This window comes from Terrapene carolina, unplaced genomic scaffold (genome assembly GCF_002925995.2).
Source record: "Terrapene carolina triunguis isolate 2854851 unplaced genomic scaffold, T_m_triunguis-2.0 Scaffold199, whole genome shotgun sequence".
Classification (NCBI taxonomy): domain Eukaryota; kingdom Metazoa; phylum Chordata; order Testudines; family Emydidae; genus Terrapene; species Terrapene triunguis.
This window is the reverse complement of record NW_020664550.1, coordinates 2,484,506-2,497,997: the sequence shown is the minus strand read 5'-3', so window position 1 is coordinate 2,497,997 and position 13,492 is coordinate 2,484,506. Positions and strand designations below refer to the sequence as shown.

Here is a 13,492-nt window from a genome sequence, read left to right as displayed (position 1 = left end):
AATTTTTTTTAAAATGGCTTTCCAACCAAAATTAAAGTTTCTACAGGAAATTTTCATTTGCATTGAAATTCTGGATATTTTACCAGTAAAAAAGTATTCCCCCACCCCTTCCCTTTTTCCCCTAGTAACCCCCGATTTTCCAGTGGAAACAAAAGTGACCAGAGGAGGAGGGGAACTGAAACACTGAAAATAAAAATAAGTTTCAGTTTTTGTTTTGCTGAAAAACAGACAAAAATTCAGCAACATTTTTTGAATAAAATGAACACTTAATTTTATTTACAATTTTTGTGGAAAATGTTGCATTTTCTGACCAGCTCTAACAGTGATGAACTGCAGAACTCATTGCTTCTGGATATAGCTGAAGGCAAAGAACTAAAATAGTTTAAAAAGAAAGGATTTGAGTTTTATGGTTGAGTTTCAACTCTCATGCTTCAGGATATAAACCAGCCACTAACAGATGGGGTCAGGAAGAAATTTCTCCTAAGGACAGCTGGTTCCATAAATGTCTATTATGGGGTTTCATGCGCCCTCTTCTAAAGCAGCTGCTGCTGGCCACTGGCACAGATGAGATTAGGGTTACCAACTTTCTACTCGCATAAAACTAAACACCCTTGCCCCGCCCCCTTCTCCGCCCCCCCTCCGAGGCTCACTCCATCCCCCCTCCCACTGTCGCTTGCTCTCCCCACCCTCACTTACTTGCTCATTGTCACTGGGCTGGCTCAGAGGGCTGGGGTGCGGGATGGAGTGAGGGCTCCGGCTGGGGGGGCGGGCTCTGGGGTGGGGCCAGAAATGAGGAGTTCAGGTTGCAGAAGGGGGCTCTGGGCTAAGGCAGTGGGTTGGGATGCGGTAGGGGGTGAGGGCTCTGGCTGGGGGTGCGGGCTCTGGAGTGAGGCCGGGAATGAGGGGTTTGGGGTGCAGGAGGGGGCTCTGGGCTGGGGCAGCAGGCTGGGGCATGGGAGGGGGTGAGGGGTGCAGGCTCCAGGCGGCACTTACCTCAGGCAGCTCCCGGAAGCAGCGGCATGTTTTCCCTCCAGCTCCTACACAGAGGTGTAGCCAGGTGGCTCTGCGTGCTGCCCCATCCACAAGTGTCACCCCGCAGCTCCCATTGGCTGCGGTTCCCAGCCAATGGGAGGTCCAGAGCCAGTGCTTGGGGTGGGAGCAGCGTGCAGAGCCCCCGGCTGCCCCTATGCCTAGGAGCCAGAGGGGGGACATGCCGCTGCTTCCAGGAGCCACGTAGACCCACGGCAGTCAGTTAGCCTGCCTTAGCCTCGCCGTGCTGCCGACTGGACTTTTAACGGCCCGGTCAGCAGTGCTGACCAGAGCCGCCAGGGTCCCTTTTTGACCAGGCGTTCCAGTCGAAAACCAGACACCTGGCAACCCTAGATGAAATATCAAGCTAAGTAGTCCATTGATCTGATCTGGCCATTCTGCCTCTCTGCCATATGAAGTGTTGGTGTCACTCTTACCACCAGTCTGAGTGATGGCACATGGATGACATGCACAGGATGTATGCACTTCCTTTTCCTTTGGTGATGCCCAAAGGCTGGGCGAATGAGGGACAGCATAGCTACTCTGCTGAGACAGGGTTTATACTTCTGAGGTTAACAGAAGGGGATATGAAACGTGCTCACATACACGTATATTCTAGGGGCAAAGTGGAGCAAGAAATGGAGTCAGGACTCTTGGATTCTATCCCTGACACTAATTTGGGTCCAGCATTTAGGATGGATTTTCAAATGTGCCTGTTAGTCTCGGGTGCCCAGCTGGAGACACAATGGCCTGAATTGAAGAGGTGTTAAGCACCCGCTGCTCCCACTGGCTACATGCAGGTGCCCATCACCTCTGATAATCAGGCCCAAGTTCTCTCATGTCGGGCATCCAAAAACTGAGGGCACTTGAAAATGTAGGCTTCTAGGCCTTGGCCAAGCTCACACAGTGAGTCAGTGGCTGAGCTGAGCAGGGAACCCAGGAGCTCAGGGGAATGCCAGTCTTTCAGTTTTGCTACAAGACTATGCTCCCACCAGCAGGCTTTGGAGATGCTCAGCTGGAGGATGCTAGAGAAATGCAGAATGTTATTACTACTGAACACACAGGGCATCTCCTACATGGAGTGTAATGCACATTATGTAGCTAACACACAAGAGGCTAAATCCTCAGACCTCATAAACGCCCCTGTGTGTTACTGGATCAGCACAGAGGGGATTAAAAGCTACCTTTCCTTAGGGGAATCTTCAGCTGGCATAGGACCAGCACCCCAGTACTCCTGGCCAGCGGATGGAGATGCTCTCTTCTCGCATAAGTTAGAACAGTTCTCAGGCTACCCTCACTTGTGCTGCGGGGCAGTTTAGTCTCCAGCAGCACAACAGCCTGGGAAAGGGCAAGTTGGCTGGCACAAAGCCACCTATGTCCCCCCAAGTGCCATAGAGCCTGGGGCTTGGCTTCACACTTCAGGTATAAGCCTATGAAGTAAGCAGTTCGTCCCACCCTGTGCACCAGTACAGTGAATGCTACAAGTGGCTACACAATTATTTTCACGGTCATGTTAATAAAAAAACAGAGAAGGGGAAGAGAATCAGAGTCACAGCAACTAGAGATGGAAAAGCTCTGGCAGGTCCCATCTGACCAATGCAGAACAGTTCCTCATGGAGCATTTTCAGCACAACGGCTAGTCATAGATTCGTGAGTACAAGGCCAGAAGGGACCACTGTGATCATCTAGTCTGCCCTCCTGTATAACACAGGCCAGAGAACTGCCCCATAATCATTCCTTTGAACCAGAGCAGATCTTTTCGTCTACTTGTAAAAGAGCCAAGCAAAGAGGCTTCCACTAGTGGTGACTATTCCACAGTCCCATATTAGTATTTGTACTACTGTAAAGCCTAGCAGCCCCAAATAAGATCAGGCCCCCTTTACGCTAGGCGCTGTACATACGCATAGTAAGAGACAGTCCCTACTTTCAAGAGCTTGTCATCTAAACAGACAAGATGGGGAATGAGGCAAAGTGACTTGCCCAGGGCAATGCAGCAAGGCAGAGGCAGGAATAGATCACAAATAGCCCCGTGCCCTCCCATCTGGACTACGTGGCCTCTCCATTGACATAAAGCACATCCAAACATCAAAAGCTAACGAAGAAACTTCCTGGCGCTTCGAACCATGAAACAAGAGGAACATCCCCCAAAGGGGCTTCCGTTCCAGCAGGGGCCCCCATTCCTCTACCACCTGTTTAAAATCTCTCTCCCCCTCCCTCCTGAATGCCAGCTGGGCAGGCAGCAGCCTGCCGAGTGCCACGCTCAGTCTCGCGCCATGCGTGCGTGTGCGCGCCCGGGTCTCAGAGCCTCGCTCGCTCTTTCTGAGCAGACAATGGGTCCACTGTCAGAGCAATTACCCCACCGAATAGCGAAAGGGAGGGAGAGAAAGGGAGAGAACACAACCGCCGCTAAAGACTATTTTAATGCTCTTTCATGATTAGTTTCTGGCTCCGATTAAACAGAGAGTGACTTACATAACCCCCACCAGCGGCCCCCAGCTGCATCTTTCACTGACCAAGGAGAGGGGGGTCCTGCAGGACTTAACAGGGAAGGTGACTTCACTTGTATTTATATCCCTCCGGTCCTGGAGGCATGGTCCTCTGCATCACATCCGAGAAGGATCCTCACCGCCCCCACACACACATTCCCTGATTAGCTGCTGCTACCATGTGCTGGGGTGTGGAGGGGATATCCCCAGCCACAGACTTGCATGTGATGCAGCCCCCTTTCCAGCAGGAATCCTACTAGGACAGCACCAGGAAGGGCCCGGGAATATATATATTTTAAGCAAGGTTGGATCCAAAGGATATTTTGGTACCCTCCTCCGCCCCAGCAGGAAAGCAGTCACACTGCTGCTTACAAGGAGACTCCAGTCTCTTTCCTGAGGATCTTGTGACATTTCACAAGCTGTTAGCCTCGCTACCAGGAAGAGCAGATAGAACCGTCAGGGCTGGAGACGCAGATCCTGCCTGGCTGGGGAAGGCTTTTGCTGGACACTACTTTTAGCTTGGACTTTCCCCCTGGACCTTATAAATAGCACAAACAGTTGTAGTCTCCAGGGCTGTAGTTCAAGGAAGCACATGGATGCCTGTGTCACAACAGGCCACCGACCAGCAGCAATGTATGGGCAGTGCCAAAGTGCCCCGGTCAGAAGCTTTATTTGTTGGGATAGCCAACCAAATCAATAGGGATGGATTCCCGAATGATCCTGGGCAGATTGTAAAAGGCATCGTAGGTCTGAGTGCTAGAGACCTGCAGCTGAGTCTTAAAATCAAGGTCCTGAATGCTGGTGGTCAATGGCCCGTCAAGGCCCCATGGCAATTTTGCAGCAATAAGGATCCCGGCATTCTGTGACGAAAGGTTACCACTCCTGGGCATGGTGTACCTGGGGGGGGAGGGGAGGAGGAAGAGCAGGTGCAGATGTGGGGAAAAGGGCTCTCAGAACTCATGAGTGTCCCCTAGACTAGTGCTTGTCAAACTGGCATGCGGAGCACTTTGCTCAGGGTCTGCAAAGCAGGGCCGCCCAGAGGGGGGGGCAAGTGGGGCAATTTGCCCCAGGCCCCGGGCCCCCCAGGGGCCCCAACGAGAGTTTTTCAGGGCCCCTGGAGCGGGGTCCTTCACTCGCTCCGGGGGCCCCGGAAAACTCTCACGGGGCCCGGGCCCCCGGAGCTTCTTCCGCTCCGGGTCTTCGGCGGCAGTTCGGCGGCGGGGGGTCCTTCCGCTCCGGGACCCACTGTCGAAGTGCCCTGAAGACCTGCGGTGGGGGGTCCTTCCGCCCCAGGACCCGCCGCCGAAGTGCCCTGAAGACCCGCGGCGGGGGGGGTCCCTTCCGCTCCGGGACCCGCCGAAGAGCCGGGTGTTCGGCAGCAATTCGGCGGCGAGGTCCCCCTGCCGCCAAAGACCCCAGGCCCCCTGAATCCTCTGGGCGGCCCTGCTGCAAAGACCCAGCTGATCACAAGGTGCCAGCTCCTCATCCTTCTTTCCAGCTACCATAAGTACAGGAAACACTTTCCCCCTATTGCTTTCTGATGCCAGCAATGGCTGTAGTTGCCCCAGGGAAGTTATGCAAGTGCGAATGGCAGGGGAAGTGGGTGATGGCAGATGGGAGGGGAGGGAATCATGAGACCATCTCTTGGTTTAGCTACAGCTCACACTAGGGAAGAGTTTGAGAATCCTTGCCTAGCCCCACAAATTCACTTGGTGGCTGTGGCCACACCCAGAACTGCCCAGTGAGGCCCAGATGTTGCCTGAGCTGAAAGGAGAGAGGGAATCGGTGCTTGGAAAGAGGGGAATGCGCACGAGGTCTCTAGCATCCGGGCGGATCCTTGCATAGCAATATCACAACCAGCTGCTGACTGGGCTGTCACAGGATTTGCATTTCTTCTCCCCTGCTGCCTCCAGAGGCTGATTTCTTCACTCTGATCTACCCTCCAGAAGGGTTAAGGCCACAGCCTCATGATCCAACACCTCTTGGGCAATGTGTTTTCAGGAAAGGGATCTTACTGACGCCCCCAGGGAAAGGGGCCAGAGCCAGTGCACAGACATCCTTAATAAAGATGCGTAAACAACACATTGGACAACACAGAATGACACAGGGAGCCAGAGTCAAGCTGGTTTCTCTACAGTAGTCAGGGGACAAAGGGCGGGGAGAGAGAGACACACACAGATTATTTGCATGCAGAGAGAAGCCTGAGGAGGTCAGGCTGTCTCTGTGCAAGGCCACACCCCAGCTCCTCTGGTATGCATCACTTCCCTGGCTCTTGCTGCCTCGCAGTCATTACATCTGCTCCCTGGCCATCTAGTCTAGTAGACCATCCTCCCGCCTCAGGCCTGGCCTCAGCTGTGCGTAGTGCTAGTTCACAGACACGCCATGAGCCCTGCCCTGCCGAGCCAGCACCCGCTTCCCCCACTGACCCCTGCAAATGGAACCCTATCAAATCCTTCGGGCCTTGGACTCCTCTCCACCTCCTGCCCTGCCCCCTTGTCCCTACAGTATGGGGGTCTACTCGCCAGATCTCCCTTTTGTTGTGCTCTCCGGTTCTTCCAGCTAGGCCTCCCTCGCACACCTGAACATTGCCCAGCCCCCATCTATGGTGGTGGTGGAAGGGGTGAGGGCTCTCTACGGATATGTCTACACTGGGCACTAAGCCCAGGCTCTGACTTGGGTTTGAGACCAAGCCCGCCTTCCGCCCACACACAAATGAGTCTGACTAACATCAGCAAGCACTCATTTTGCATTGTGGATGCAGGTCAATTCACAGACCCGAGTCAGAAGTGGTGCAGTATGGATGTGTTTGCGCGGCTGAGACGCGGGTCCAGCAATTGTCAACCCAGGTTTACAGTGCAGTGTGGACTCTCAAACATGCTTGGAAACACCAAGTCCACAAGCATGGGTCCCTCAGACCCAGGTTTACAATGCAGTGAAGACAACCCTGTAAGGCCGCTAATGGAGGTAAACCCACTCCCAATTGAATCCTAGAGGTCAAGCTTAGAAAGGGCAGTTGTGAATGGGTAGGAGCAGCCTAGGATTGGGGTGGGGTTCACACCTGCTTCTCTCAGCCCAGCCTCTAAGGAGAAAGCCAAAAGCCTCTTACCGGATCCACTGAGATCCTGCGGTTCTTGTTGGGCGCCACGTTCTTCCGGTTGCCAAACTTAGAGACGTAGGTCCTGGGAGGGACTTGGGGTGGCATGGTCTTGCTCCGAGCCACTGGCTTTCCAGTGGTCTCCTTCTCAAAGATGTTCCTGCCTTCCTTCCAGCCCCAGGTGGCCTCTCTCAGCAGATCCGTGTCATAGGTGGACTTCAGGTTGAGGCGGGTGATGGCGTCATTGATGCCGTCGTAGTCCATGGCGCCGTAGGGGTCTTCCTCCGAAATCCTGCGGGCCAGCAGCTTTCCATCGGACAGCTCGTGGGCGGAGGAGAACATGTTGATGTCTCTGGGCTGGGGCCCTTTGTAGGATAGTGAGGAGCTTTTGAGGGAAGAGTGATTCACCTCAGAGGAGTTCCAGATGGAGAGGCGAGGGGGTAGCGGGGGAGGAGAGAGCTTCTTGGGGGAGCCATCTTGGCCCGAGGTCCCGTTGAGTGGCTCGCTGAGGAAGTCTTCCCCCGAGCCATCAAAGATGTACAGGTAGTCACTGGCGAGAGGGCCCTTCAGCCAAGGCTGGTTCTCCAGCTCAGGTGGCGGGACAGATGAGGTAGAGTTGTTGGTGCCAGGAGCTCTCGAGCTCCCTTGAACCGAGAGGGAGTTGTAGTTGAGGGTGGAGTCCGAGCCAGAGAGACCTCGCATTAATTTGATGCTGTGGCAGTCGTTCCTGACAGCAGGTTTGTTGTAATCCAGAGCTGGGTCATCCCAGGAAATGAGGGAGCGGTCATTGTTTTGCTTGGCCTGACTCTCCTCCTTGTCCTGCCTCAGGCGGGACAGAGCGTCATACTCCATCTGCAGGGCTTCAGCCAGAGCTAGCTCCTTCGGGCTGATCCCCACTGACTCCAAAGACTTCCAGTGCTCTCCATTGCCTCTGGTCGCAGACATCTCTCAGGGGAACAGGTGCCAGGGACCAGCTGCTACTTCCTGCTGGGCTCAGGGGTTAGGAGCAAAGACATACTGCACCACCAGTGACCTGCAGGAGAGAGCGACAAAGATAGGGTCAGCGTACCAGCACACAGGCTACTGCTTCACCGAAGGCTTAGCTATAATAAGGATGTTGCTTTTATATAGAGCCTGACTTTCGGAAGTATTGAGCACCCACAACTCTGATCAGAGACAATGGGACAGCCAGGTACCCAGCACTTCTGGAAATCAAGCCCCTGTAGTCTTGGAACCTATAGTGTTCTCCTGCCCTGTGGCAGTAAGGGAATTAAGCAGAATCTCAGGGTTACTCCATGGCACGCACTTCCCCTTGCCTCCCAAAGTGCTGTCCAAATTAACTGATCCCACAAACCGTAGCGGTGATTTTAGATGGGAGGGATTGCTGAGTGGAGGAGAGGCCTAATGCATTCTAACCCTCGAACACTGTGGGTTCAAAACTTTGACTCAGACAGAAGTATTATTGGTTATCCACTGCAAATGGATTTCCATCTCCGCTGCAAGCTCCCTGGGGCAGGATCGGTCCATGACTCTGCACAGTGCCCAGCACGAGGTGGCCCTGATCTCAGGCTGTGTGTTATTACACTGGGATAGTTCTCTCGATGCAAAATCCTAGGGTGCGGACAAGGCATAGGTAGCTTTTACCTCACCGAAGGTAACTGAGGCCAACTCCAGATGGAGGGTATGGGATGACCTCAACTAGCTACATCAAGGTAAAAACTACCAGAGCCCTGGTCTCCATTACCTTGATGTAAAAACACACCTTTTGTGCAGTGAAGACTTGGCCCCCATGCACTCACTCCATACAAATAATGATGAAATGGCTGAGTAGAAGGCTACCCGAGCATCTTAGCCATAATAATCATGGATCTCCCACAGTTACAGAAGCCCACTACAATGGAAGGGAAACGTAACAAGGCCACGGGAGATTCTGGGTTGGTGGGGTTTCTATTAGTCATTATAATCGATGTACAACGTGGGCCTGAATTTCCCCTGCTTCACCCTGTACATTGCTACCAAGTCACAATGGCCACTCAAGGAATCCTGTCCTGTAACTTTAGACTTAAGCTAAACCCTTCGGCCTGGGGGAAATCTCACAGCTGAGATTGTTCAAAACCACCTGTGGGATATGGACACTCAGTTCCCAATTGAATTACTGGGAACTGGGCATCTACTTTTTTTTAAGGGCAGGTTGAATGATCTCAGCTCGTTGGCTCCACATTGGCTGGAATGCACCTAGCACACTTGCGGTGCTCTATGTTAACCGAGACTAGTCAAAGCCAATAGCTAGTGCAGGCTGCTCCCAAGTGTGCTGAGCAGTTTGCACGACACGCTCCTTGGATCGCAGAGCCTTGAAAACACAATTTACTTTCCCAAGTTCAGATGTGAAAGAAGGAGGTGAAGGGGGGGGGGGAGGAGAAAAGGCAGATGCAAACCACCTTCCTCCTTCTTGGCCCCAGCCCAAAACATCTAAACCACAGTGACCACAGAACTCTATAGCACAGAGCCAGATTCCCCTTTTCCGCCAACTGATCTTCTGGCCTGGAACTCCGCTCTCAGAAGTGCAGACCGCTGAGGTCTCTGCTGGCCAACACGACATTGCTCAGAGGAAGGATATTTCACCTCCTCTTCCCTTCTGAGCAAAATAAATAACTACATGGATGTTAAACAACAGAATGGAGTGAGACCAAACCTCGGGAGACACAGGCGTCCGGCTTTTTTAATCACTGGAGCTGACGGCCAGCTCAGCATTTTCACTCTCCAGTCGAGAGAGTCTAGCTCTTGATTTTCGTAAGGGGAAAGGCAGAGGATCATTAACAGAGAGACTGCTATGAAATAGAGCTGTTCTTTATCCACACACTCACAGCTCTGCAAGGAGCAGCATTTGTGGGTAGGTTAGTAAAGTTCTGAAAAGGGAGAGTTGGATATTTTTCCCTTTATCCTGATTTCTGGGGCACAGGAAGAAGCAGATAATACATTACAACTGAGAGAGATAGTGTGTGTGTGTGTGTGTGTGCGCGCGCGCGCCCCCACACAACTTCTACTGGATGGAATCAGAGATGTTCAATTGTGGGTCATAAGCCTTATACTGCTGTTAGCTAACAGAGATTCTTCTTTTGCGGAAGCAGTAGGGGCCTGTACTTTTGGAACAGGAGATCTGAGCTCTGTCCCCACTGCCTCCATGAAGGTGTACAGTACATGGACAATTAGGACCTGTTACACTATTTTGTCATGGATTATAGGAAACCATGTCATTGAATGCTCTGAGCCTCTGAATGAGTCATTCCAGCTAATAAATTCCATGCACATCTTATGCCCCTTTCCATGCTGGGACGCCACATGGCTAACCATCGCTTTCACGGCTGGGTGTGCCAGTGAGCCACAGGATGGTCACTCCGCACCCCACCCAATGGGAACTGGATATTTGGATGGTAACATGGGATGGGCACGTTCTGATGAGAGAGCATTCCCCTGTGTGTCACCCTGTCCCTGCCACCCCACCCCACCCCAGCACAGTTCCGAGGACATGTCGATGGGACCACTGGAACGTGCAGGTGCTCATTATGGGGTGAGAGAGCACTGCAAGTCATTTGAAAAGAGAACAATCCCTGACCACTTTGGAGACAGACAGACAGACAGCCTTCTTATTGCAATGTGCCCATCAGAAGCCTGGGAACAATACTGAGTTTTCATTCTACATCACTGTCATCCAAGTTTTACTACATCCCATTTCTCCTGTGTATAAATTGGCCCCCAATGTACCACCACAGCAATGAGTTTCATTTTGGAGGTGCTAATTAGCCAGCATAGAGGGAACATAGCACCTACAGCTTCCCCAGTTGCAAGTCCAGCAGATCCCCATCTCCAAATCCATAGTTCCATAGTATGGGAGACACTTTCTCACAACTACATACCCCATAGGGTTGATGTTTTCCTTCCTGGGTCTCCTCAGGGTCATGAGGAAAAATTTTCTTGAAATTGCAGTGTAATTCAGTAAAATCAAATACCGGAAGCTCCACTTCAGAGGGCAAAGGCCTGTTCCGTGCACCTGCACATAAAAACGACCATGCAGTTCCACACACACATCAGGCAACAGAGCCGGCAGGCAGGTAGAGCATTAGGCACCTGAGCCACGTGAAATCTTGCTAATTGCATGCACATTTCTTGCACCTGGACCTCAGCTTTGCATTGCTGCAAATGTGGCCCACCCTCTGAAAGAGAAGCATCAAGGAGTCACAGTGTCAGTTGGTTTCAGGCTGACGGGGTTTCTAGGAGGAATAGAAGCCCAATTCTCCTTTCACTTCCAGTCGGTGTAACCCCATTGACTTCAGTGGGGTTACTCGTGATTTAAGAAGAGAATCAGGCTCAAGGGATCCAACGTTCCAGTGCAGGATGCCTTTCTCAATGAGAGGGGTCTGCTCTCAAGCCTCCTCCCCAATAGTCAACCAGAGCGCCACGCACTTGAACAGGAACAGACTGCGTCGAGCAAGGGGCTGGCTGCCATCTGCATCGGAAACAAAGTGACCATCGTTCTGTGGGTGCCAAGCTCTGGGCGTATGAATAGGAGGCAGTAACACAGCACCGCTCCCTCTGCCCAGAGAAACCCAGCCAGCTAGCGATTAACAGCAATGGGAAGAGGGGGCCAAACGTCAGCAGGAGACAAAACCAATGAAAAATATAAGGCAGAGACTGAAATGATCTCACACCCCGCCTCAGACGGGGAGGACGAGGTTAGGAGAGGTCTCCCTCTGGACGCCCCAGCGCAGCAGTGAAGTCACATCTTGGAAATATTCCCCTTAGAGCTCCTGAAAAGCAACCCGAGGTGGAGGAGGGGAAATCTGGCAATGCCTGCGACCATATGCCAAAGGTATCAAGGATACTTGGGAGCAGTCCGGGGATATAGTCTGAATTTCAGGCGCTGCAAACTCTGGTCAGGGGGAAGCTTGGAATGAAGAGAGCTGCAGCAAAGAAAGTGGAATGGGCGTGGGGGGGTGCGAGGAGAACCTGTCCTGGTGGCAGTTCAGTGTAGTCTGTGCTGTCCTAGGAGGCAGGCAGGTGCACCGAGACGAGAGAAGAAGAGAAAGAGAGAAGAGCTATAAAGAGAGGGAGAAAGAAAAGAAAGAGCGTGTGCACACTCATAGGTAAAATACACACACACACACACACCCTCATTCCCCTTCCTGGACCCAGCTTCTCAGTGCCCTGCGACTGACACGGACAGAGCAAAGCAGCTTCCTGGGCATGTGCTTAAGCCTTCCCTGGGTGGCAGACAAGCCTGCCCTGTCCCCACAAGATTCCTTGCTGTGGTTAGTGACGCTCTGGCAGGATTTCCACCGAGTTACTGGTGGCCAGCCGGCATCGCGCTGAGCTGACCCCGGTTGGCCAGGCTTCCCTGTGGCCTAAACAAAGAAACCCACAGACGCATGACTACAGCACGAGAGGCTTCAGCGACGCTGTGAAGCCCTGCCTGGGCTGCCGTTCGCAGGTCACTCCTACTGTGGGGACAGCTAAGGGGTGCCGAGGGGCGGTCAGCCACCGCAGGTGTCATATATCCAGAGTGTAGGTACTGCAAGCCTCCCCGACATGTGGGGCCTGTCGTGTGCGGCTCAGCCCTGAACCGGATTGGACCCCCTCAGGCAGGGCCGGCTTTAGGAAGTGCGGGGCCCGATTCGAACAGTTTTGACGGGGCCCCGGCAGGGATGACTAAAAAAAAAACCACGTAAAAAAACACATGGGGCTTGTACTCACTGGGCGATGCTCCTAGTCTTCGGCGGCGGGTCCTTCACTCGCTCCGGGTCTTCGGCGGCACTGAAGGACCCGCCGCCGAAGTGCCGCCGAAGACCCGGAGCGCCGCCGGGTGAGTAAAAATTAAAAAGGAGCCTCTAGCCAGGGAAGGGATTCTCAGCCACTTGCCCCCACCCCGGCGGCCCTGCCACTGAGCGCGGGGCCCTCTTAGGCGCGGGGCCCGATTCGGGGGAATTGGTGGAATTGGCCTAAAGCCGGCCCTGCCCTCAGGGTGTCAGAGAGGAGTTCAGTCTCCACAGCCTGCCCAGGCTTTGGTGCCTCTGCTGAGACGATGGGGTTGGCTTTTCTGAGGTGGGCACCTGTCCACTAAGAACTGGACCAAGACCTGCCATTCTCATTCCATACAACCATCAGAGGGAAATGACTTTTGGACACCACCAACCTGAGCTTGATTCAGACCAGTGACAGAGGGCTGAAGGGCTCCATAGCTCCTTCCCACCCAGCCCCCACAAGCCACCCAGAATGAATTAGTCTGCAGGCAGCCACAGCCTATACTTCCAGCCTGCGCTAACGCCGTGGCACTGAAGAGGTGTATCAAAGTCAGATGGGTAATGAGAACTGATGACAACAGTGATATTGAAACCCCAACACCTTTGCCAGCGTGGGAGTGGGCTGCCCAGGCGAAGCAAGCTAGTCAGTGACATGGAGCAAGGCAACGCCTGGTCCTGACTGAGGGCTTGTTTCCTGACACACAGGTGCTAGATTATCCCATCGCTGCATGCGTTTCAGAGAGTCTGTTTGTTCCCTCTGCCGCCCACATGCCAGCGTCCTTTCTTTCCATAACGTGCCGCTGAGTGCGGAACTGCTCAGACATTTTCTGTCATATTGTTTTTAGATGGAAAATGGCTTTTCCACAAAACAAATGTTCACTATGAAAATTTTCCATTTCTGTCACCAATTTGGGGGTGGAGGGGGTTGTCGAAAAACCGAAATCACAGATTCCTAAATGCCAAGGCCAGCAGGGACCATTGTGATCATCTAGTCTGACCTCCTGTAGGACCCAGGCCAGAGAACTGCCCCACAATAATTCCTAGAGCAGAACTTTTAGAAAAACCTCCAATCTTGATTTAAAAATTGC

The 13,492-nt window shown here is 53.0% G+C and overlaps 1 protein-coding gene across 1 annotated transcript in view; it reads right to left on the bottom strand.

Annotated features, from left to right (window-relative positions):
* LOC112118399 (phosphatidylinositol 4-phosphate 3-kinase C2 domain-containing subunit beta) overlaps positions 1–13,492 on the bottom strand; it is a 78,070-nt gene that overhangs the window by 46,691 nt on the left and 17,887 nt on the right. Inside the window, exon 2 of the mRNA XM_024216683.2 lies at positions 6,622–7,642. Coding sequence (XP_024072451.2) covers positions 6,622–7,554 — 933 coding nt within the window. The 5' untranslated portion in view covers positions 7,555–7,642. The remainder of the gene's footprint in view (positions 1–6,621; positions 7,643–13,492) is intronic.